The sequence below is a fragment of the Phoenix dactylifera genome, chromosome 1 (genome assembly GCF_051530095.1).
Source record: "Phoenix dactylifera cultivar Ajwa chromosome 1, Ajwa_hap1_PhDact_Kaust_v1.1, whole genome shotgun sequence".
NCBI classification, from domain to species: domain Eukaryota; kingdom Viridiplantae; phylum Streptophyta; class Magnoliopsida; order Arecales; family Arecaceae; genus Phoenix; species Phoenix dactylifera.
Genome location: NC_143190.1, coordinates 25,228,716 through 25,254,244, shown reverse-complemented (window position 1 = coordinate 25,254,244; position 25,529 = coordinate 25,228,716). Strand labels below are relative to the sequence as shown.

At 41.9% G+C, this 25,529-nt stretch overlaps 1 protein-coding gene across 3 annotated transcripts in view; it reads right to left on the bottom strand.

Annotated features, from left to right (window-relative positions):
• The window catches only part of LOC103720749 (DNA-binding protein), a 94,768-nt gene that overhangs the window by 67,375 nt on the left and 1,864 nt on the right, over positions 1 to 25,529 (bottom strand). For 2 of the 3 annotated variants that reach the window (XM_039117076.3, XM_039117078.3), the window contains exons 3-6: positions 25,422 to 25,490; positions 21,821 to 21,910; positions 21,621 to 21,704; positions 8,241 to 8,405 (exon numbers count right to left, since the gene is read on the bottom strand). In XM_039117076.3, coding sequence (XP_038973004.1) covers positions 8,241 to 8,405; positions 21,621 to 21,704; positions 21,821 to 21,910; positions 25,422 to 25,490 — 408 coding nt within the window. The remainder of the gene's footprint in view (positions 1 to 8,240; positions 8,406 to 21,620; positions 21,705 to 21,820; positions 21,911 to 25,421; positions 25,491 to 25,529) is intronic. The other variant, XM_039117077.3, reaches the window with a different exon arrangement.

The window sequence follows — 25,529 nt, the reverse complement described above, 5'->3', positions numbered from 1 at the left end:
GATACTCCTACTACAGAGATAGTAGGACGAGTAGTCAAGGCTCCTCTTCAATAGAAATAGACAGCATTTTCCTCTCCAACAGCGCACTAGCAATGCTTATAAAGGGAATTTTCATCCAACTAGCTCCTACATGTTCGAAGCATTGCCAATTATTTGCCTAATCAAAACAAACAAGTACACCTGAACAAATGCAAGATTTTTATTCTTCTATAAATGTTAAAAAGTATACTCCTAAAAAATATTGGAAAGATAAATCACAACAGATAGACAAATAACAGTAGATAGAGACTAACTCTGCTTGAGTAGTTGAAAACAGAGAATAAAACAGAAAAAGCTGCAAATCTATGCATCAAGGTCCGCCGTACCGGTACCGGTCGGCGTACCGGTGGCCAGCCGGACCGGTACGGTACCGGTCCGGTCCGTACCGGCCGGTACCGGTCCCGTACCGGCCGGTACGCGGTGGTTTCAAAAACCACAGCGCGCGGCGCTGTGGTTCTTTAAAAAAAAAAAAAAATCGTACCAGTGCGAACCGGCCGGTTCGCACCGGTACGAGGCCGGTACCGGCCGGTACGGGCTCCGAACCGGCCGGTACGGGCCCGAACCGGCCGGTACGCCCCCGTACCGGCCGGTTCGGATAAAAAACCGGGAAATACCGGTTTTTTATCCGTTCCGGTACCGGTCCACGGCCGGACCGGTACGTACCGGCCCGTACCGGCCGGTACGGGCCGGTACGGCATTCCATGCTATGCATGAATTTGTCATGAGGATTTTGGTGCCGGATGAGAATAAGTCCCATTTGATATAGACTAGGATGACTGCTCTGCTATGACAATCTAAAGCCAGACCAATAAATAATGGACCAGCACAAAACAAGCCTAAACCTCACCCATGTGTATAGACACTGGGCCCAATACTTTCCTAAAGCAGGTCGGGATTGGGGAAGTTAATCCAACCAAGCCATTCATATCCTTATTAAAACCTTACATGAATTAAAACATCAACATGGTCAATTAGGAGCATGTCATTCTCCATTGTCAAGCATGCTGTCAGCAAGGACCATAAGGCCCTTCATGTCAAAAGCATTTTTTCACTTTCACTGAATAAAAATGCAAAGGAATTTGCCTCCATTTGTGAAGATGTATATTTACCTACCTCAAAGTGACTCCTAAGACAAAATCATTATTAAGATATGCTTCCTCTCCCCTATCCCATTTCCTCTCTTTTTTTATGCCAAAAAATACCTTGAAATTTACAAAATCAAGGAAGATCATGCCAAAATTTTTGATTTTGGCTTGATTTTTATGATATGTTGTAGATCTATGGATGATCTACATGATTACATAAAAAATTTTAATTTCAAATGAAATATAATTTTTAAAAACTAAAAATATATTTTTGAATTAAAAAATAAAAAAATAAAAAAATCAATAAAAACTGTAAAATTAGAAGCATATTTAGAGGAATGCAAGCTACTCTCCAACTAAATTTGGAGTCCATTTATTTAATTTTTCATGGGATCATGCACACAGTGACCTAGGCCTAAATTTGAAAAAAATTGAGAAATAAGTAGCCTTTGATGCATGCCCGAGGGTCTAAAAAAATATATACAGCATCCATTATTGGAATCTACATGAATCTGAGCTAAAATTAATTTTTAAAATATTTATATTTAAAAATTATTTTTAAATTTAAAAAATAATTAAAAACATATAATTAATATCAAAAATTATGAAAAATTAGCAGTACATATTACATAATTCAAGAGTATTTTTTGAAGTAGAAAACATATTTTTTTAAATTTATGATATTTAAACATATTTTTAAATGTTTAAATTATTAAAAATATATAAATAAATAAAAATATATGAAAAATTAGTATTATGTATTAGATAAATCATCTATATTTTTTTGGTAAAAAAATTATCTTCATCGTAACAAAATTTTGCTATTTTTAAATAATTGATAAACTAATAAACCTGCAGGAATGGAACCATCAAAGAAAAAAGAGCCAGAGCGTGACATTAGTTGAAATCATGGGCAAATGCTTTCAGATCAGCACCATTGAAAGTGCAACTGGTGCAACACAGATTTCCAGGAAGGAGAAAAAACCAGGTTGAAACTGTACTTAGCTGGTGGTTACCTCGACGTATCTGTGTCGGAAATGCCCACAGGAGGTTCGGCAGCTAATGAAGAAGCACTTCAGCGATTTCAGAGCAGAGAAAGAAAGAGTTTCCAAAAAGAAGGCAGAGGTGCACAGCCAAGCGGTAGAGCCACCTTTCTATCACTCTAGGGAGTCAGAGAAGGCATCCGTTCCAGATGATGAGGCACAGATTCAGGCTGCCATGTAGGTGAGCCTGAATGATCAATGGCAGCAGTATGAGATGGTCAGGCATAGAGCTCGATTTGGGCCCTCATACTACGAGTCGAGGTCCGATTCTGCAAGCAGCAAGGCAGATCCAAAGTTCAAAAAAACCTCAATCAGGGAGGCTGTCAGTAGAGGCAGTGATCGTATTGCATCTATATCGGAGGCTTTTGGTAACAAAAAAAGTCATCAAGAAAGATTCCACTAGAAGCAGCCATCCATAATTTAGATTCACATGCCTTTCTCAGCAGGAATTTGAAACAATAGAGGGTTGACACAATGCTAAAGAAGGATAAGAAGGATATGCGGCGAGCTATTACATCCTGGTTCCACTTCAGCCATTCGCACGGTAGCTGAAATCCGGCCAAACCAGTGGTATCGAACCAGTCTGGTAGGCCACCAGTATGCCTACCGGTACCAGTTCGGCATACTATGCTATAAATATATATAATTGATTGTATATTTTGTATTTTTCACTTTACAAGTTGATTTTAGGATATTTCATGTTGCTTCTTGTAGCATGCAATATCTCACTAAATATCTACCGAGCCGAACCGTCTGGTTCAGGTAGTGCCGAGCCGACCCGATGCGAAATCGGGTCGGTTCGACGAATATTTTCGGTTCTGGCCCCGTACCGGTCGAAACTCCTACGAATCGGCTAGAACCGATCCCTTATCGACCGGAACCGGCCAGTAAGTGTCCGAACCACCGGAACCAATCAGAACCGGCCGATTCGGTGCGAACCGTCGCACCGGCCAGTTCCCACCGAGTCAATCCGATTCTGAATCAGGTTCACACTATTTCTCCTTGAATGATTGATCAGGAGGATAACATACATCCTTCCAACCAAGGTTCGCCGTACCGGTACCGGACCCCGTACCGGTACCGGACCCCATAACGGTACCGGATCCCGTACCGGTGCCGCACTAGCATAGGCGTACCGAGTGTCGGTACGGTACGTGGTACGCCAGGCGTACCGGTACCAGTACCCACCAATTCCAGTATGGTATGCCCTGTACCGACCGGTATCGATCGATACAGCATACCATGCTCCCAACATAGCCAGGCAGAGGGGCACGAAGAATAAGAAGGCAGCTGCCCAACATACTAATAAAGAAAAATAAAAAACACCTGCAGCGCCAATAGAGAGTATTGAGAAGTTAGTACACTTAGATTCAGAAATCAGGAGCAGCAGCAATCATAGTTCTGGTGCTCATAGATTCATTGGTCGGGAAGAGAGTGGAAGACAAAAGACCATTATTTATGAGACAGCCATAGGGTGGTCTTCGATTCACCAATGAATTTTAGTTTATGCATTCTATACAACATAGTGACCACAGTGCATGATCTAGTGGAGCCCGCCAGAATCTGATTGCATATAGGAGACAAACCCCTTGAAGTCATTCAGGAGCACACGATGCAACGACAGATGATCTCGCACATGGAGTAAGATCCATAAACGTACAGATTTTGCGTCATATATCCACAACCACAGGCAGCCAATGACCCATACGGATACAGATATAGATATAGTGCATCTGAGGCATCTTCCGGTGGCAACTATCCTACACAGCCTGGAGCATCTTACGGATCGAATTTTGCTACCAGCATATTCAAATGGGCCTCTCCACATTCGTATTATCAGCCAAAGGATACATTTCAAAGTCAAAGCTTCAGCAAGAGATCCAAGACTGCTTATAACTCGGTGTGCGTTCTTTATAGGATGAACGTATAAGACTACGTCTCTTGGTTAGAGGAGTGGGCTGATGTGCCTCTTGACTACGCTAATGATCTGAATATCTACAAGAGGCATCGCCACTCGACCCGATTTTAGATGTCGGTATATATGTTGGATTTTAAATGTATGTAATTGATTGTATTATTTTTTAATTTTTTACGTCACTACTTGATTTGAGGCTATTTTATGCTGTTCATTTTATGATTTATTATTTTAAAGTAATAAGATGCATCATCTAGGTTAAACCGGAATCATAGAAACTTCAAAAAACATCAAATTAGACTCAAAATTATTGAAAAAGTTCAAAAAGAGTGATTACCAATTAAATATTGGGTTTTTTGCATGGATACCCTTCTAAATATCGAATTTTGTATGAATATCCTTTCAAAATTGATATTTGCATGTATACCCTCGTAAAACTCTATTATTGTACAAATATCCCTAATATAACGGTTGTTCTAACGGTGTTAAAAAAAATCACATTTATATTAATTAAAAATAAAATAAAAACTTGAAATGACGTTATTACCCTTACTCTTCCCCACCTCCACCCCTACCGCCCCCTCCCCCCTCCCCCCCTCCTCCCCAACAGTGCCTTACTCTTCCCTCCCTTCCCCTCCGCACCCCCCCCCCCCCCCCGCGGTGCCCGGCTTCAGAAGACAGTTGTTCTTGTGCCAGAAGAAGAAGAAGACAGGAGCTCCACACAGCTGTGCTCTGCTTCAGAATCTCTTGGGCCCAGAAGAGAGAGAGAGAGAGAGAGAGAGAGGACTGCTGGTTTGAGTTGGAAAGAAGGTGGCTTGTCTAAGGACCAGAAATGATGCTAAGTAGGTGGCTTTAACAGCACTGATCGAGTTGGTGGTAATGGAAACAGAAAAAGAGAAACAAAATCAGGATAAAGGCTGCACAAAGCCACCTAAAATCCAGCAAAAGCTCAGAGAAATGAGTTTGCTTTGTGATAACAAGTAAGAGAGTCGCTTCTTTTTTTTGTGTGGGGGTGGTGGTACTATTGGTCGTTTTTAAGTGAATTTATGATGGGTTTTCAAGGCAGATATGGGTTTCTTAGGAGCTTGTTAGCTTGCTCCCATGGCCTTATTATTCTCTAAAGGGATGGGAAATGCCAGCCAATGAGGAAGGAGAACAGGGAGGAAGGAGGAAGGAGATCGCGAGCAAGCTGCATCGCGTTCTCGGGCCGACCTCGCTCCCCATGGCCTGCGGGATCTTGATCTCGCTCCCCATGGCCCTCGCCATCGCGATCCAGATACGCCGAGGGCGGGCAGGCGGGGGCGGAAGCCGCGCGCCGCACGCCCGGGGGGGAGCCAGGCGCCGTCCGGGGGATGGTGGGTGGGTGTGGGAAGCCAGGCGCCGCGGTGGTGCAGGGGCGGGGGGGAAGCTAGGCGTCGGGGGGGCCGTGGGGTTGGAGGGGAGGTTTGGGGGGGGAGTCGGGCGCTGCGCAGGGCCGGGGGGGAGCGCAGGGGTGCGGGGTCGGGGGGAAGCCAGGTGCCCCAGGGGGGGTGGGAAGCCAGGCGCCGGGGGGGGGGCGGGGGGCGGTGGGGGGTGTGAGAAGGGTGAGGCTAATAACGCCATTTCAAATTTTAATTTTATTTTTAATTAATATAAATATGATTTTTTTAACACAGTTAGAACAACCGTTATATTAAGGGTATTTGTACAATAACAGAGTTTTACGAGGGTATACATGCAAATATCAATTTTGGAAGGGTATTCACGCAAAATCCTATATTTAGAAGGATATCCATACAAAAAACCCTTAAATATTCTTAAAAACTCTAAAAAAATGATTGTGCCGGTACGAGCCCAGTACCGATTCGGCGGACCTTGCTACATAGTATGAAATGATGCAAAACAAAACAACTCCAGCAAGTTTAAACCATCAGGTAAATGGTTGAAACTATTATCAAATAATTTAAAAAAAACGAAGGTAAAAAACAGCATATGTCATAATCAGCAATTACTAACGTATTAGATAAATCATATATGAAAAGTCAATCATTATGCACTCTCCTTAGTGCCACATTAAATCTTGAGGAGCATACACATCATCATCATGATCTATACTGATACATTGTACATTTGGTATCTAATTGTTGGTATCATAAGCCGTAGGGCAATAAATCTAAATGAGATGCAACTACTTAGTGATGGTATGAGTCTCGTGAACCTAAATGTGTTTGAGATACAGACAAACAAGAGAATGCTAATCTCTCATGGATGCAAATCCTTATAGATGAAGAATTTCAAAACTTAATTATGCTATGAGAATAGCAAAGAAATCTCAAATAAATTTGGAGGCTAAATTATACACAGAAATCAACTAGTTAACTACTCTGAATGCATGAATGACTCATAAGTAAAAACCTAAATACAGAAATCTCCTTCATTGTAAGAGCCATTGTAGCCCTTGCATTTAAACACTTCATAATTGTCCCTACAAATCAACCAAACAAGATAAACTTAATTAGCTAGCTAGACTATTGCTGGACTTACCACTACCTCCAACTATACAACCACTTTCAAATGGATGCCACCAAAAATAGCTGTATTAAGCTCAACTTTGATGGAGCCTTTGATCCTTCCATTTGCAATGATGGTGGGGGATCCATCATTCACAACTCTGCTAGCCAGATCTTTCAAGTAGAAAACCTTGGGTTACTGAAATCTTCCATGGTTAATGATAAGATTTGTGCCATCCGGCAGGGTTTTGATACCATCCTTGTGGACCCATGCCATTTCATTTTGAACTTATGGATTGAACCAGACTTTGTTGTGATCACCAATTGGCCCAGCAACTGTCCTTCCAACCATTCATATATCCTTGATGACTCTTCCACCCTTTTCCTATGCTTCTCCTCTGTGACAATACTACACATATATCATGAAGTAAGTGAATCCTCTGATTGGTTGTAAAAGTTAAGCCTTAACCATCGACAGTTCACTATTTGGAACAAAACATTCACATTATATCTTACCTTATTAACTACTATCTATTGATGTTGTTTCCTATTGTCCCTTTCAAAGTCTAGTTGCAAGTTGAAAGTTACCTTATTAACTATACTATCTATTGATGTTGTTTCCTATTGTATCTTTCAAAGTTTAGTTGCAAGTTGCAACTACTCAGATGATGCCCTCTTCAGAAAAAACACACCTTGGGTTAGTCAATATATCAAGCAAATTAATGTGGAGAAATAGGAAACAGATTTAAGCAAGAGTCCCTCCATGGTATTGCTGCCACCACCACCTCCTCTCTCTCTCCTCTCTCTCTCTCAATTTCACATTAATCAATGATAAGGTGATTGTTGGAAAGATAATCACAACACTCACTTAGATCCCTAGTGAGATTGCAAAAGCCATCTACACGAGCATTTGAGGATTGCATCATCAAACTTGACATAGCTAGTTGGACATGAGTAGTACTAACGGCACAAATTGAGGGGAATGTTTTAATCATATGTATGAAATGTAAGAAATTAATCAACTAAAAGAAGACCTCTTTTGTACTTTTGCCCTTTTATCAATTGGAGGAAAATAAGAAAAAATGATTGAGTAATACATTCACCTCAAATGCACTTCCACGGAAATAAATTGAAGGAAGAGGAGAATCAAAATAAATGGACCAAGTCAGATAGAGGATTCCTTCCAAGCTTTCCTATCTTGTGTGTTCTTATATTTTTTTCTTCCACAACATTACCAATACAATAGCAACACGCCAACACCATTAGTTCTTTCATCCAAAATAATTCCTTCCTTTGATTATCAAGAAGAAAAAAGTAACAACTTTCCATCATGATTCTTATCCACCTCATATTGTTAATAATTTTTCTTTTTTAATGAATTAGGTCAATAAAATCCTGATCAACTCAGCCAAATATAATCTTAGTATGCACTAAACCAATAGCTAACTTTGATTCATCGCTTTCATGCATGCTGATCCAGTGTTTCTGCTTTCAACAAGACTTAGAGTGACCAGCAAGCTTGCTTGAGAATAACTAATATATGGAGATACGCTATTAATCAAGTTTCAGTGGAAGAAAAGAAACCATAAGTGAAGAAAATGAAATGTATGCAGTGGAAACAACATGTGACAAAATACAGAGATACGAAACTAACAGGGACAAGAGGCACCTGTGAATGATCAAGATTCTTGTTAAATGGAGTAAATTGCACAACTTTCTTCGAATGTGTAGGTTGTTTCTCCCCAAATAATACAGGAATCAAGTCTGCAGTTGGTCCTTGTTGTGTGCCCTTGCTAAGTTGAATTAGAGCATCCTTCATCCTGCGATAAGTTACCTACATGAAGAGTTGAAATATGCATTCATCATATGACGTCGCTAAGAAGCATTGTAATCTGGATATCATATGCAAACTTGTTAGCTTCATTTTTACAATCTATGTTTCCACAAATTAGTACCAATTTCACAAAAATTTGTGTAGATCTTCATGAAAGAGAGACATTTTACTGGATCAGATTGAAAAGAATCTCAAATATTTTTTTTCCTTATTTACAATTGGATCTTATGAACCAACTTACGAAGACTACAGGAAGTTTCTGCTTCTTCAAATATAAACAGTAAGCTCTAAACTAACCTTAAAAGTTAGTTAAGTAGGATACTGAAGGTAGGAGGAATGACCATATTCAAGCTAAGCCATGTGAACCCATCTCAAATATAAGTAAAACAAAATGAGATAGAAGAACAAGCCAAAGTCCACAAAGGTACAACGAAGTTCCATTTTGGATGCAACTCAAAATGGCAAAAGACTAGTCCAATCAGGCCCTTGCATTTTCCCTAATCACTGCAGTCAAAGAAGGCTGAACCAGCCCCTTATTCATGATGCAATTCACTTTGTTTAGTTAAGATTTAGATATTTTATGAAATTTGTCGGTTAGGCATTTTTTTCCTACACCTGAAGGCTATATTTGGTTGCCAAGGATGTGAAGGAAAAAATAAACCAAATTGTCCACATTCGGTTGCAGTAAGAAAACCAAGGAGATAGTTGTTTGCTTGTTCCACCATATGGTAAACCTGCCACCTCATGCTAGACATTCAGCCATCCAGGACCTTGACCTAGCAACTAAATTATGGTGGCTAGATTACAACCTACCTATAAATAAAGGTTGCAGCCCTCCTACTACCATTTTTGCTACTCCAACAACATCAGCCATCTATAAGGTGGGGAACTAGATAAGTAAGGAGAGAAAAGTACAAAAGAAAAGAGCTGCACAGAAAACAATCAGCTAGGACAAAAGGAAACGAAGTTCTAGGACAAGAATCGGTGAATGGCCTTACATAGTTAACATATTATTGTCTAAATGATAGTTCTCATTATCTACCAATTTCTAAAATAGTTTCTTAACATCTTTACATTTGACATATCAAAAGAACTTTGTCTTCTTGTAATCAGGATCTTAGCTTACTGAAATGAAATGATTTGTTTACTTTACACATTCAATCACAGATTTCATGATTTTCAAATTTCTCCAAACTAAGAATTGCATGCCTAAGTTAATTTTGGAAACCTTGAGCTTTGCATGACCATTGACATTTGGAATTATCAAGGTTAAGATGAGCTATCTTAATTGAAAATCCATGTCACTGTATTGAAGAGATTTCTTTGATCTTCATTTGATTATGCAAAACATGAGTTAATTGCTGCATGGCCTAGAATGAAAAATATCATGTTTATCGATTGACAAGAAAACACTGGTCGGTCAGTGAAACCCCAGCCAGTAGGTATGATAGTTGGTTTCAATGAACCCCTAACAAGCAGCTGCATCGTTGTTAAGTGCACTCTAATGCATGATTCGTCGTACCAGCCCAAACCGGACGGTACAGATGCGTCGTACCGTACCAGTTCAGTACCAAGACATGGTACAGAAGGCGTACCAACATTCGGTAATCCGGAAAAATTCTGTATCGTACCATACCGATATAGTGCTAGCATGGAATGCCGTACCGGTCCGTACCGGCCGGTACGGGCCGGTACGTACCGGTCCGGCCGTGGACCGGTACCGGAACGGATAAAAAACCGGTATTTCCCGGTTTTTTATCCGAACCGGCCGGTACGGGTGCATACCGGCCGGTTCGGCGCCCGTACCGGCCGGTTCGGCACCCGTACCGGCCGGTACCGGCCTCGTACCGGTGCGAACCAGCCGGTTCGCACCGGTATGATTTTTTTTTTTTTTTAGAACCACAGCGCCGCGCGCTGTGGTTTTTGAAACCACCGAGTACCGGCCGGTACGGGACCGGTACCGGCCGGTACGGACCGGACCGGACCGGTACCGGCCGGTACGGACCGGACCGTACCGGTCCGGCCGGCCACCGGTACGCCGACCGGTACCGGTACGGCGGACCTTGAGTGCTAGTGTAGCACCAGTACAGGGTTCAGTACCAAGACGGCGAACCTTGCTTTAATGCTTAAAAAAATATTAAAAAAAGCTAGATTGGTAAATTGATGCCGGAAAAATAAACGAGGGAAAGAAAAACGACGAGGAAACCAAAACCACCTAGAAATCTGAGAATAATGGTAAACCTAAATTTTCAAGGATAAGAACAATGGATAGCTAAAATCTCATCACCCAAAAAAATCCACCCAAGGGATACAAAGTTTAATGGAAAAGAAAACTCACCACGCAAAGGCACCACCCTAGGGATACAGAATTCTAGTGATCACCACTCAAAGATAATCTCCTTGAGATACAGAGCAAGAATACGCTCACCACCCAAAGAAACACCTAAAGATACAGAACATCCAAAAAAAGAAACTCATCAAGCCAAAGGCTTAATCCTTAATTTACTCAAACTTGAAATTAGTTTCTGAAAACATAATATAGGGCATGCTATTATATAGGCATGTTTGGAGTGCTTTTCAAGCAATTACAATAAGTAATCCTAAACTTAAGGAGAAAAAAAAAGATCATAATTAGGCGTTCCATAAGAAAGAAAAAAACACCATATATTGGCATCCCAAAATTAGCCTTTGCTTAGACATTAACCAAAAAAATAAATTGCCATAGACAAAATTCTTTTTTGGCTCCTCCGGTTAAAAAGGACTCTCCTTAAGCACCCGTGTCATGCTCCCCCGGTTGAAAAAGACTCGTCCTCGAGTCTGGACCAGCTTTATCTTCATCTCCATGATAAGGGGACAAGGCAGATACATTGAATGTAGCTAAAAAACCATAATCTCCTAGAAGTTCAACCTTGTAAGCATTCTCCCCAACAAGACGCAACACTTTGAATGGACCATCAGCTCGTTGCATCAGCTTCCCATACTTTCCAATTGGAAGACGCTCCTTCCAAAGATGAATCCACACCAAATCTCCTTCCTTGAAAGCCGGCGGCTTACAATGCTTATTGGCACTAGCATGATACTTCTCGTTTTGCTTGACAATCTTTTCTCTAATCTGCTCATGCATCTTCTTAATAGCCTTGGCTCGCTCATTGGCATCTCCATTGAATTGTTGTGTTGATGGAATAGGAGCCAAATCCAAGGGGCTAATTGGATTAAGGCCATACACTGCTTCAAAAGGACTGCAACCAGTAGTTTGACTTGTGGAACGATTGTAGGCAAACTCCGCCTGAGCTAACATAAGATCCTACTAACGAATGTTTTACCCACAAAACTCCTCAATAAATTCTTCAAGATTCGGTTAACAACTTCAATTTGACCATCGGTTTGAGGATGATGTGATGTGCTAAAAAATAACTCTGTTCCAAGCTTTCTCCACAAAGTACGCTAAAAATGACTCATGAACTTGGTATCTCAATCCAATAGAATCATTTTTGGCACACCATGAAGTCGCACAATCTTCCAAAAGTACCAGCCAGCTAGATACGAACATCCACGATCTTGCTATATGGAACAAAATGCGCCATCTTCAAAAAACGATCAACAACGACCATGATAGAATCCGTGTTCCTTTGTGTCCGCCGTAGCCCCATCACAAAGTCAATGCTAACTTCCTCCCATGATGAATTTGGAACCGGTAATGGGGTACACAAGCCTATGTTTTGACCATGACTCTTGGCTATATGACAAGTCTTGCATCGCTCCTAGTGCTTCATAATGTTTCGCTCCATTCTAGACTAATAGAAATGAGACACCACCAACAAAAGAGTTTTATCTCGCCCAAAATATCCAGCTAGGCCACCTCCATGAGCTTCTAGAATACTTGCCTCTCGCAGTGAGCATTGAGGAATGCATAACTAGTTATCCTTTAAAAGAAATCCATCCTGCAAGACAAAATGATTAAATGGCTTTTTCATGCATTCAGTTAGAATAGTACCGAAATATGGATCATCTTGATACAGCTCCTTGAGAACTTTAAAGCCTAAGACCTTCACTTGTATAGTAGATGGCAAGGAATATCTTCGACTTAATGCATTGGCCACCTTATTCTGAAATCCGGACTTATGCTTAATGGTTAATGAATAGGTCTGCAAAAATTTCACCCACTAAGCATGTCGTCAGTTCAACTTGTGTTGCTCATTGATGTACTTCAGTACTTCATAATCAAAAAAAAAACAAATTCCTTGGGCAAAAGATGACTCCAGTGATCCAAAGCTCGCACGATAGCATAGAATTTCTTGTTATAAGTAGAGTATTGCCTCCAAGACTCAATCAACTTCTCGTTGAAATAGGCAATAAGCTTACCTTCTTGACTAAGGACAGCACCAATCCCCACATTAGAAGCATCACAATCTACTTCAAATAAGCTTTCAAAATTGGCAATGCTAAGACAGGAGCTTCAATTACCTTCCTCTTCAAAACCTCAAAATTCTTCTGAACTTCTCCAGTCCACTTAAAGACTCCCCCTTTCAAGCAATCAATGATAGGAGAAATAATAGTACTGGAATTTTTCATTAATCGACGATAAAATGAAGCTAACCCATGAAAACTTTGAATATTATGAATAGACTTCAGAACAGACCAGCTTGTGATCGGCTCCACCTTGCTCGGATCCATCTTGATTCCATCACTTGAGACTACAAAGCCTAAAAAGATAAGGCTAGTGGTGCAAAAGTGACGTTTCTTCAAGATCGCATACAGCTTTTGCTTCCAAGGCTTCTCAAAAACTTGACGAAGATGAATCATGTGCTGATCAATGTGCTTGTTGTACACTAAAATATCGTCAAAGTAAACCACAACAAACAAACCAATAAAAGGTTTAAACATGGGTCTGCGGTACCGATAGTACCGATGTACCGGTGAAGACCGGTACCGATACGGTACAGGTTCGGTACCGGTTCTTCATCGGTACCGGTACGGTACAAGTTCGGTACCGGTCCGAACCAGTCGAGATAGAAAAAAAAATGCATCCGATACGCGGGCGCGCGCGTCCACGTTACCACAGAGTGGCATTAAATGCCACTTTGTGCGGCATTAAAAGCCCGCGCGGGGAATCACGGCCAACGCAGGGAACCGCATGCGGGCACGGTTCCTTGCGCGTGGAAGGCAAGCGGGCTCGCAGTTCTCCGCTCGTGCCCGCTTTCCCACTCGCCCCCGCACGCAGGATTTTTTTTTCTTTCTTTATTTTTTTCCACTTCTTCCCGAACCTTCCTTCCCCTCTCTCCTCTCTTCTCTCTTTCCCAGTTTCCACCCGCTCTCCCGCGAGCAAGGAAGAGAGGTCCTCCTTCTCCTGGTACTTGCCTTTTCTTCTTCTATTTCTCTTTTTTTTCTTTTTCCTCTTCTTCCTCGCTTCTACCAGTGTCGGTCGCACCGATTTCGGTTCGGTACCGGTTTTCACAGCCGAACCGTACCGATAGTTGTCGGCACCGGTTCGATACAGCCGGAACCGACCGGTTCCGATCGGTTCGGCGGACCATAGTTTAAACACTTGATTCATAAGGTGCATGAAAGTGCTCGGGGCATTTGACAATCCGAATGACATAACTATCCACTCATACAATCCATCCCTTGTCTTGAATGCAGTCTTCCACTCATCTTCCAGCCTCATTCGGATCTAATGATAACCGCTCCTAAGATCAATCTTCGAAAGATAAAAACACCATGTAATTAATCAAGTAGGTCATCAAGACGTGGAATTGGAAACCGGTACTTGATTGTAATTTTATTCAATGTTCTACCATCAACGCACATACTCCAAGAACCATCCTTTTTAGGCACAAGAAGAGCTGGAATCTCATATGGACTCATGCTTTCCCTCACGAACCCCTTAGCAATCAACTCGTCTACTTGCCTTTGTAACTCTTCTGGCTCCTTAGGATTCATCCTATATACTGCCTTGTTTGGGAGACTAACACAGGGTATAAAGTCAATGCAATGTTGTATCTCTTATAGGCGGTAGTCTAGGTGGAATTTCATCGAGAACAATGTCAAAAAATTCATGAAGCAAAGTATTCATGATAAGGGGCAATTCACACTTTTCCTCATTCTCCTCTAAAACAATAGGGGCGTAGGTTCTACGAGATTTCACTATGGCCTTTTCAATTTCAATTTTGGACAAAGTTATTTTCCTCCCCTTTAGTAGGCTTAGGACTGCTTTCTATCTTAGCAGGCCCTAACACGATCTTCAGCCTATCCTTCATAAAGAAATACATATTTTTGAACCCATCATGTATCACTTTTGTATCAATTGCCATGGACGACCAAGTAATAGGTGACATGCATCCATGGGTACATCACAAAGCAACTCATCAAAATATTTCTTGCCAATAGAAAATTGAACAAGGCAACGCTTGTGAACCTTTAACTCATTACCCTTACGTAGCCAAGAAAGCTTGTATGGTTGAGGATGATCTTCCATTTTGAGCTTCAATTTCTCCACCATTGATGCTGCCACAACATTCTCACAGCCCTTCCATCAATAATCACATCACAGACTTTGCCATGAAAAGTACATGTATGGAAGATGTTGTGAAGCCACCGCGTCCCAGGCCTGTTCCAGTGCCCTTTTCTCTCGAGCCTCGACCTACTCGACCTTCAGGCGGAGAACCCTGCCCTCATATTTGTAGCCGACGGCCTCGGAGCGAGCCTCGACTAGACGCGCCTCGGAGGCGCGCAACTCCGACCTCGCCAAAGTGTGCGTGGCTCTCTCCTCTTCAAGCTGGTCGACTGCCGATCGCCGCTCAGCCTCGGCAGCCTCCATCCGCGCGACGGCCTCTAGCCGCATGGCCTCAGAGTCGACAAGCCTCTTCTCGGCCATCTCCAGCTACCTTTGGCCCCTCCGAGCCTCTTCTCGAAGCTATGAACACCAGCGTGTCGATCTCATGAAGATGCTACAGGAAAAGCAACGATAAGTGAAAGTGAATAAAATACCAATAACCAAAGCAAAAACGAGGAGACGACTTACCCGGGCAGCATTGCAGTAAGTCTGATTGACAAGATCGCCGAGATCGACGGTTTCGAACTCGGCCCGGTCAGCTGGGAGCAATGCGCGACGAAATACCTCGCGCGCGACATTGCTATCTCGGAGGGCCGAATCGCCCTCATGGATCGGAGACTCCGGGTCGCCAGACCCCCTCTCGGAGCAATCTCCGACCCCCGACGAGCTCGGCCTGCCCAGGCTCACAACGGCGGGGCGAGACGCGTTCAGGACCCTAGGGCCCCTGCTCGGCTCGGGGCCCGAGTGCCGCAGGCGGACGACTGGCCGACCTGGCCGTTGAGAAATGGGGACGGGGCATGCTGGGGGCGCCGAACCCGTCGCCCTCCTAGAACCCGAGCTCGCCTGCTCAGTAGCCGGAGTTTCTTCCCGGACGGATCCGGAAGTTCCGGCCCCAGTACCCCTCGCCTCGAAAGGAGCAGAAGTCGAAGCCGACCTGGCCTTCTTCCTGGGCTCGGGACGAGCCCCGCCGACCTCGGCCTGGAATGAGCCCCGCCGACCTCGGCCGCTCTCCTTTTCAATCGGGCGAAGAGAGCAGTGTTGCTGGTCACCATATTGGGAATATCTGAAAAGAAGAAAAATTTCTAAGTGTCAGATCAACACCAAAAAGAGAAGGAAAGAAACAAATAAGACAAAAGACAGCAAAATGAAGGAGCAGCGCGACTGCTCTTACCCTCAGGGCACGCCGAGCTCAAGCTGACGTTCACCAGGGCCTCCTCGCTCAGGAGGCCGGTCAGAAGGATATCCTCCCCGAGGCCATGCAGAGCGTCGAAAACCCTCTGCTCGTCCGCTGAAAGCTGGGGGAGCTTATTAAGGGCCTTCAGCCGGGGATGCCCCCACCTCGGGTCAAATCCCCACGTGAGCTCGGAGGAAAGGAAGAAAAATTTTCCCTTCCACTCATGAATGGAGGAAGGGGTACCTCGAAAAAGTGGCCTACCACCCCGAAAGGCGAGATAGAGCCACTCCCCGTCCGCCGGGTTTGACTTCAACATGAAGCACCGGCGAAAGACGTTCACCGAGGTCAGTATCCCGTGCGCAAGGCAAAAGGATAGAAACCTGATGATGGTCCTCCACGAGTTCGGAGCGAGTTGTGCTGGGACGAGCTGGTACGCCACCAGCAACTCGTTCACGAACTCGTGAAGAGGAAACCGCAGGCCGGCCCAGAGTGTCTCGATGTACACCCCGATCCGACCTGGAGGAGGTCTCGTCACCCAGTCCTCCGACCCGGCAGGTTCGAGATGAAACCCGGGAACGAACCAGCTCCAGTTCCTCCTCAGTCAGGCTAGACCCGACCTCACCTGGACCACGACCCATTCCAAAAGGAAAGACGAAGGAGACAAGGGATGAAGGAGGAAGAAAAGAGAAGAAAAAATAAAAGAAGAAGAAGAATCCCCCGAGCTAATGTGGAAAAACGACCTACTGTGGAGTCGCCGGAAATCGCCTCAGGGCACCGCCGGGAAGACTCGGCCGCGACTGGAAAAGGAAGAAAGGAGACAAAGGAAGGAGAGGGGAACAGCAACCGCAATGGCCAAACAAAACCTTTCTAGGGCTAACTCAGGGGGTTTATATAGACCCTCCTGACGGCCCAGATCGGCAGGACCGGATCCCGCCTTCTGTCCAGATCGCGCCACGTGTCGGTCCCAAAGACCGAAGCAACATATTTAATCTGGATCGACGCTTTGAATACAGAATCAAGGCGGCGTCCCATCGGATCCCGGAGCCCCATCATGAGCCAACGACGCGAGGCAACCTCGAAAGGGCGTCGCCCCGTTTCCTCTCATTAAGGATGCCCCAAAGCACGCGGAACGCCGGAGTAATTTAAGGCTTCCTGGCCCCCACTAATACAGTAAAGGCAACTACTTCCCACGTCCGAGCTCGCAAACGGCTCGAACTCAAAAATCGGAGGGTAGTGTTGGGGAAAAAATGAATCGTCCCGAAACACGTGAGCGCATCATCGCCAGCACGTGATTGGAGGCGCCCAACCTGGGGACGCCCGACCTGAAGGCGCCTGACCTGGAGGGGCCCGACCTGGAGCCCGACCTTAGGGTTCTCGACCTGGCGCCCGGCCAGGCGCTCGACTTCGAGACGCCCGACCTCAGCATCCTTGACCTCGGAAGCCCGACCTCACTATCCACCTGCTGTGGTCACATCCTTCTGCAACTCGACCGAGGACCATGCCCTGCTACCGCTGTCAACAATTAATGCGCATGGCCTCCGCTGATCTCCGGCTCACTCAACAATCAATGCGCATGCTATCTACGGATCTCAAACCCTCCACGGCAAACAGTTGACCCACTCAGCTACGTCCGATCAGTCACGACGACTTACTGGCTCCGGCCTGATCTCCCACGACAATGCATTAATTCACACGATCGTGCATTAATTCACACGATCATGCTCAATCATAACGGTAACCCGTTCGCCCCGTCACATCACAGGCAATCATATACCCTTCTATAAAAGGGAAACTCCTCCCTCTTAGAGGGGGCTGGACTCTGAAACTCTAGGAGATATATTTTCTCTCCCTCCACACATTTGCCCCCTCTGACTTAAGCATCGGAGGGTCGGCGCCGAAAATCCCGGCCACCGGCTTTTTGCAAGTCCCCCCGAGGACGCCGCCCGCCGACGGACCGCCACCCACCAACTCTCGCCGGAGCTCCTCCCTCTCAGCCACTGGTCACCCCCGGGTCCAATTTCCAGCAACAGTACCCATGCAGAAGGATGTAAAATATGTTTTATAATGAGCAAGTTTTGTATTATAAAGATGATGGAATAAAGTGGACCTTGTTATGATATCACGTTGTGAGCTGCAAAAATTTAATTTGGATGAGATTTTAGTTTGCTTTATATAATCAAATGACCACTTACATTATGATTACATGATTTCAAGTTTAATTTGAAAATAGTGTGCTTCAGCAACAACAAATTGAAACAAAATCAGGTCATATGGTTTATCAAGTTTTACACAGACCGGGGACTTGGCAGAGCCAGGATCCAGGTCCTGACATGAAAAGTCCAAATTATCAATAGTCTTCACAGGCTGCTTTGGGATTTTATTTCTCCTTATTTCTAGAGTGCTGATCAAAAAAGAACGGGGACCAGTCAACTCTATTAAAGGGCATTAATGGCTTGCTATAAAAGCAGACTATTATGTTGTACTCAGGAAATAAACTTTAAGAGAATAGACTGCAGGCCTCATTCTTCTGTTCTTCTCTCCTTGTACTCTTTATTCTAATCTTCATACCTCCTCTCTTATTTTCTACTATTTCCCTCTTTCTTCTATTAGTTTTCTTCTCATTATAACAAATTTCTGCTGTTATGCAGCAGATCTCTTGCTGAAGTTCAAATCAAGTTAGGATGAAATCTTTTCTTCAATTACCAACAAAAGGACCAAAAAGGAACCATAGGGTTTTGATCAAATTCAATATTAATCCTAATCTGCAGGACATTCATATTATGGAAGCCAAATTTCAATTGCAGCTACATCAATTTCTGTTAACAAGATGTGTCATATCATCCGATTACAATTTTAAACAAGACAAAAAGAAAAATTAACTCCAAATGATAGAAATACCTTCATCATACAAAAGCTTTAGTTATTCATTCATTCCGAGGAGACTGAGCATGCTGAGAAAGTAGCAAAGAGTAATGGGGTGTGTGCGTTTAATTTTTTTGTTGTGGGGAGTTGGGGACATGCTCATTCAAAGCAAAACAAAACTAGGAATTTATCTCATTCCAGGTTTTCGTTTTAAGGCTCCAATAATATATCTACCAAGAAATGTTTAGACTTTAAAATGCTATGGCATCCTAAGGCTCCAATAAATATATCTACCAAGAAATGTTTAAACTTTAAAATGCTATGGCGTCAACTTGACTACAACATCTCCAAAGCCATTAATCTCTCTTATAAATGGATAATTAGAGAAAAGCAAGGTTCGCCATTTCGATACCAGACCCGCACCTATACTATCCTATTACAGTGTCAGTACGCCCGTATAGTACCCCATTCGGTGCACCAAGTATCGGTATGCCTCCTATGCCACGTATTAGTTCGGCCTTGGTACGGTATGATACGATCAGTATGCATCAGTATCGACCGATGCGATAAACCTTAGGAAAGAGCCTCCCCCACCCTATTTGATATAAGAGAGTCACTATTAAGCCCAACCTCAAGAATTCTTATATAGACTAGTGAACTAGCATGTGTGCTCCACATGTAGCTATAGAAAATATGACACTGTACATTAAAATATCTAAACAGATAATTGTATATAACTTTTATTAAGTCAACAAGTTTAATGACAATAGAGAGTCGAAATTTAAGAGTAATGTAGTATTGTAGTTTGTTAAAATAAAAACCAACAGGTTGATGGTCCTGCACCACCTCTGACTCCAAGAAAGTAAGAAAGAAAAACCTATTAGCAAGTTGACAAGTAAACAACTAATTTCAGGTTGAGTAGCAGATATTACAGCCATGGCTTGAAGATGCCATAAGATGTCATAAGATTTTATGCAAGATTGTGCAACTAAAATATTCACATACCCTACTTTTTTCTTGCTTTAGTGTATCTTTATGATGGCTGTATTTTACTGAATAACCATTTTGTCATGCTTAAAAATAAACATGTTATATAAAGCAATAATGTTAGTAGCAAGGAATACGTACATACATACATATGTACATATCACAACCTGCAAGTTGTATCTCCAAACCAATGATGCAACAATAGTCAAAGCCCTTCATAAAATAGAACCCCTTCCAAAACATATTTCCCTTTTGCAGACAAAAAGGAAAAGCTGTAACTATTTAAATTTAAAAATAATATTCTATCCAGGTGAGAAATGATACAGCCTAACAATTGCCATCACTTTAGCAGCTGATTGTACATATACAAGAAGTAATTGGAGACCTCTGGATCAAGGTTTGCCGTCTCGGTACCGGACCCCGTACCGGTGCCACACTAGCATAGTATCCGTACCAGTACCGATACTGAACCGGTACAATACGGTATATTCTGTACTGCCCGGTTCGGGCCAGTACGAAATACCATGCTCTAGATTCATTATGCTAGTTGTTGTAATATTGTAATAATAGCTCTTTTTTTTTAATGTTGTGCCAAACCACAAGCACTGGAGAGAAACATCTTCCATTCACCTAACATTCTTATTACCACGATTATCCTCTATTGTTTTCGAAACATCTCATTTGAATGATTTTTTGTCATTGCAAGTGGCTGCAATGCACAATTTGATGAAGCAGCAAGGAGAAGCAGGAGATGAGAAAAAAGGCATTCCAAATTCTTGAAACAGGCACAGAAAACTCCATGGTGAGGGAACTAGAAAATAAAAGAACACAAGAATGAATAGGAACCATAGGAAAGGGAAATATGCCATTCAGAATTTTCATCAGGGCAAACATGAAAACGAATGTTAGGATGAAAACTTGAGTTGGATAGTACATCCTTCCTTCTGCTTGTATTTATAGGCATGAATTTTATTTTCCTTCATAGTAGAATACTTGAATGCTTTTCTCGAGGATCGTGATGATCTTTATTGAAGAGCTTCTTATTACTGTTATAAACTGTGTAAAAACGAGCACATCAAATAAATTATACAGCACCTTTTAAGGGACTAAGAATCGTAAGACTATTGGGACCAAAAGAACCAGTAGTAGAGCAATATATAACTTTCCTATGACAACAGTTAATGTATTACTGAGTTGCGAGCTTTGTGTTTCCCACCATAGGTATTGGTCAACTGAACTCTAAAAGGATAAGTGCATTCTTGTACAAAATTAAAGACAAGTAGGGCTGGAAGCAAATATGCTGAATTATTTTTCAATGTCCAAGCCTAGAGTTACAGAGAAACAAAAATCACATTACACAAATGGTTAAATTTATATCAACAACTTTAATAAATACCAGGACAAGATATGATAATATTAATCTTACGCTTCTTACATCCTCTTTGTGATAAAATGAGGTTAAATTAGACTATGCAGCTGGTTAAGGTGTCTGAAACTACTTTGAACAGAGAAAAATTTAATCATAATAACAGTACGTACGATATGTCAGCATTTATTTTAATCAATAGACAGAAGTCGGTAAAAAGGAGGTTGAAAAGTTTCAGATATCACAATGCATTTCTAAATTCTAACCAAGTACCTCATTTGCAACTTTTTCAAGACGCAGAGGACTGTTTAATCCATCTTCAGGAATATCATCAAAAGCAACAGTAATGGAAGAGTCCTGTTTTTATTTTCCACAATCAAATCCAGATAAAGAAAATGAAAACATCTTTTGTTAATTTATCTTCACAAAATAGTGCATAAGGTCTCCAAGCATCATATGATTATACACAATACCTTGAGGCGATAAACCACACCTTGTCCAAGTGGAGCAGAACCTAGATCAGCCTTGTTTGGTTTTAGAACAACGACATCATGGGTCCCAAACTGCAAAAAAACACACACCCAGAAAAAACAAAAATCTAAATCTTTCAAGCAAAAGTAGTATAGATGGCAGAAATCCCTTCAAGATCATCTTCCCTACATATTACTGATTTTGATGTAGTGTTCGAAGATAAATAGGTAAGTATATAATGGAATAACTTCCCTTCAAGCAAATAAATGTGACAGGTAATAAAGTAGTTCAAGTTTAGATTTAATTATTCTTATTTTTTATTTATAGTTAATTTGCTGTTTTATTGAGCCTTATCAGCCATATTTAAGTTATTTAGAAAAAGATGAGGTTTGTGGATTTTCTATCTTCTAGGAACTTTTGTACATGATTGCAAGTCTTTGGTAGCTAACTTTTGTGGTAAGTTGTTGAGTCCTAGTTTGTGAGGAGGAATATCATCTTAAAATCATGCTCTGAGTATAGGTTGGGTCAAGAAATCTTTAAACTACTAGAATAGTAATTGAAAACATTTTGTGACCTATCTATGTAGGGTAATATAGGATTGTGAACAGCAATCGCTGAACTGAACCGAACAAAACCAAACCGACACGAAGTCAGGATGGTTCGGCTAGACAAGTCAGTTCGGATATATAACCTCCCAACCCCTCCCACACCCCACACCCCACACCCCCCAATTTGCTAGTTCGAGAACCTTTGAGGACTCTCTCGATGCAATGTTGTCGACTGGTAAGCCTCCCCCTCTCTCTTTCTCCGTCGGACGCTCACATGCTCCCCCCTCTTTGACACCACGATGCTATTGGCTGGTAAGCTTCTCTCTCTCTCAGCCTCCGCTAGATGCTAGCTCACTCCCCCATCTACGACATCGCGACACCATCAGGCAATAAGCCTCCCCCCTCTCCTTCTCTCCCTCCCTCCCTCCCTCATTCTCAGTCTCTCTCTCTCTCTTCCTCACTCTCCTCCCTCTCCCTCTTCATAGTTCTATACACCCCGGTTCGGTACAATACGTACCAATATCATACAAACTCGATCGCCAGTCGATGTGAGCCTCGATACTTGTCTGACAAATCTTGATTATGAATTTTACTATTTAAGAGTTTCTAGTTGTCCTTTTTAATAGAACTACAAGAAAGAGATTAGAGGAGTAGTGTTGTGGAAATATCGTTGCAGTATAAAATTTGTTGTAACCTAGATCATGTTTTGCAGGAATTTATTAAAAAACAAACTCTGGTCCTTTCCTTCTCCCACTATGATCTTTGTCAGCCCAAGCTGATTCATATCCTCCGAAGCACAGTTGCACTTCTTGGTTCTATGTCCAATAAAATACATATTATTAGATCTAGGTCAAATATGGAAGGTCAAGTCAAGGACTACGACAATAGATAGGATGAAGACTGACTCAAATGACAATGCTAAACCAAGATCTGAAGATTCCTTATTAATAGAAACCTTTTATGATAATATAACACAATATAAGGTCAGAACTTAAAAGTGTAATTAAGCTTTGATGCAGTTTGGCTGTATCACAAAGCAACTTTATCAGAAGCATTATAGTCAAAAAAAGGCTGGCACCTGGTAAACATATAGCAAAAGGAGGTTAGGAACAATTTACTTAAAACAGAATGAAAATAGTTACATTAATTAGAATCATGTAGAGTAATTAATATATTCATGGAAAGGGTGTCAATTGGTTCAAGTGGTAAAGTTGCAGGACGTTGTTATCAATCACCCAGATTAAACTGTCAGACGCACCAATTAGAAATTTATTACCTTAATAAATTATTCTTGGCCTATAAATAAGAAAGATCAAATCTAACTAAAGGCTAAAGATTAAGATTGTGCATAAGGAGCAAGTGGTACTGAAAAAAGGTATCCTGGTACACGAGGTTCTTACCACTACGAGATCTAGGGATGGTCAAATCTACACTACCTTACCTCACCATGTGAAAAGGCTAATTCCATGTCTCAATCCCGTGATACCCAAGTCACAATGGATAAACCTTATTGTTATGCCAAAGCCTGCCCTTTAAATCAATTAAGTGATTTTATTTTATGTAATTTTAGGTGAATTTTGAGAAGTCCTAAAGTGTTTGATAGGATTCTGGTGTCTTAAGTTAGAAATTGAACATCAAGAGTCTCTATGATTAAGGAATCGGACACCTAGACACTATCAATCCCTCTAGAGTTTCCATCCATATGAATGAAAGGAATAAGTTTGAGGCTATAGTAGAGGAAAAGGTCTTCATAAAGTCTGAATAAAACTATTAAACAATTTTGGATTTATCTAGGTTACAAGGAAATAAGTGACGGAAAAGGTGTTTATCAGCTTGTCTAAAATCCCATAAGTACCCTCTTTAAACTTGTTTTGTTTTGGTACCAAAAAAGATTATTTGGTAGAATAAGGCTAGGAATACATGTTTTATTCAAGTTCGCTACTTCACTCCTAGTTATTCATAGGCCCCTATGAAACTTAAGGAAAAATGGACAAAGATATAAAGAGAGATGATAACAAGAAATGAAAATTGTTGCACATACCATTCACGTTAAAATTAAAAAAAAAAACACTTAAAGCCTCTTGGCCTAATTATTATAAGAGAAAAAATGACTTCACATCAACTAAGCATTATACCTATTCTTTTCAAACTAGGTCCTCCATATCAAGGTTTTAAATCTTGTGGGATGGAGGTGTCCTAGTTTCTCCATGGAATAGGATGCCCTGCTGACCCATCCCATCCCAACAACGGTCCCATTCATATGTGCCAGTAGATGTCCTCTATCTCGCTCTCCTTCTTTTCCTTCTTTCGTTTGTTCCTTTCTTTCCTTCTTTTCTTTCTTTTTCTTCTACCTTCCTTTCTTTCCTTTCCTTTTTCTTTCTTTTCTTATCCACTCCTTTCTTTCTTTTGTCAATTTTCTTCTTTCTCTTTCCTTTCTTCCTTCTTTCCTTCCTTTCTTTTCTTCTCCCTTCCTTTCATTCTTTCATTTTTTTCCTCTCCTCCTTTTCTTTCACTTTTTTCTTTTCTTCATCTTTCCTTCCTTTCTTTTTTTCCTCTTTCTTCTCTCCCCGCATGGATGGGTTTTGGAGTCTCAACCCCGTCCTAGTCCTGTTTTCTTACAAGAATGGAACAGGATGGCCAGGACACTCCCCATCCCGCCTGGACGTAAAACCTTGCTCCATATCACAAATAACAAATAAAGTAAGAAATATAAAACTCTATAGCAGCAGCCACACACTCTCTCTCTCTCTTAACCTTTTTTCGATTCAGGAATTTAGAATGCACCTCTTTGCATACTCTTTTTGACAAAAAAAAGGAATGGAAAGCATAAAACAATTAGGTGTCACATAAAAATTGGCATATTTCACTTGCACCTAGATGAATCTATACAGAGAGTGTGGTAATCTATTTACAAGCTGACTTTTTCAAGGGATAAAAGACCAGAAAATATAGAACACTTAAATGTCACATAAAATTGCCAGAATTTGTTTTCACCTAGATGTGTATAAATATATAGAGTATGGAAACCACAAGTTGGCTTCTGCACGATCATCACCTTGTGAGCAAGAAGAACATCCCCCTTATTAGATTGGAACTCAAGAAGAACTTTTCCCATCAACCCTGTCTAGTAAATTATAAGCACAGTAAGAATTTGATTAATAAA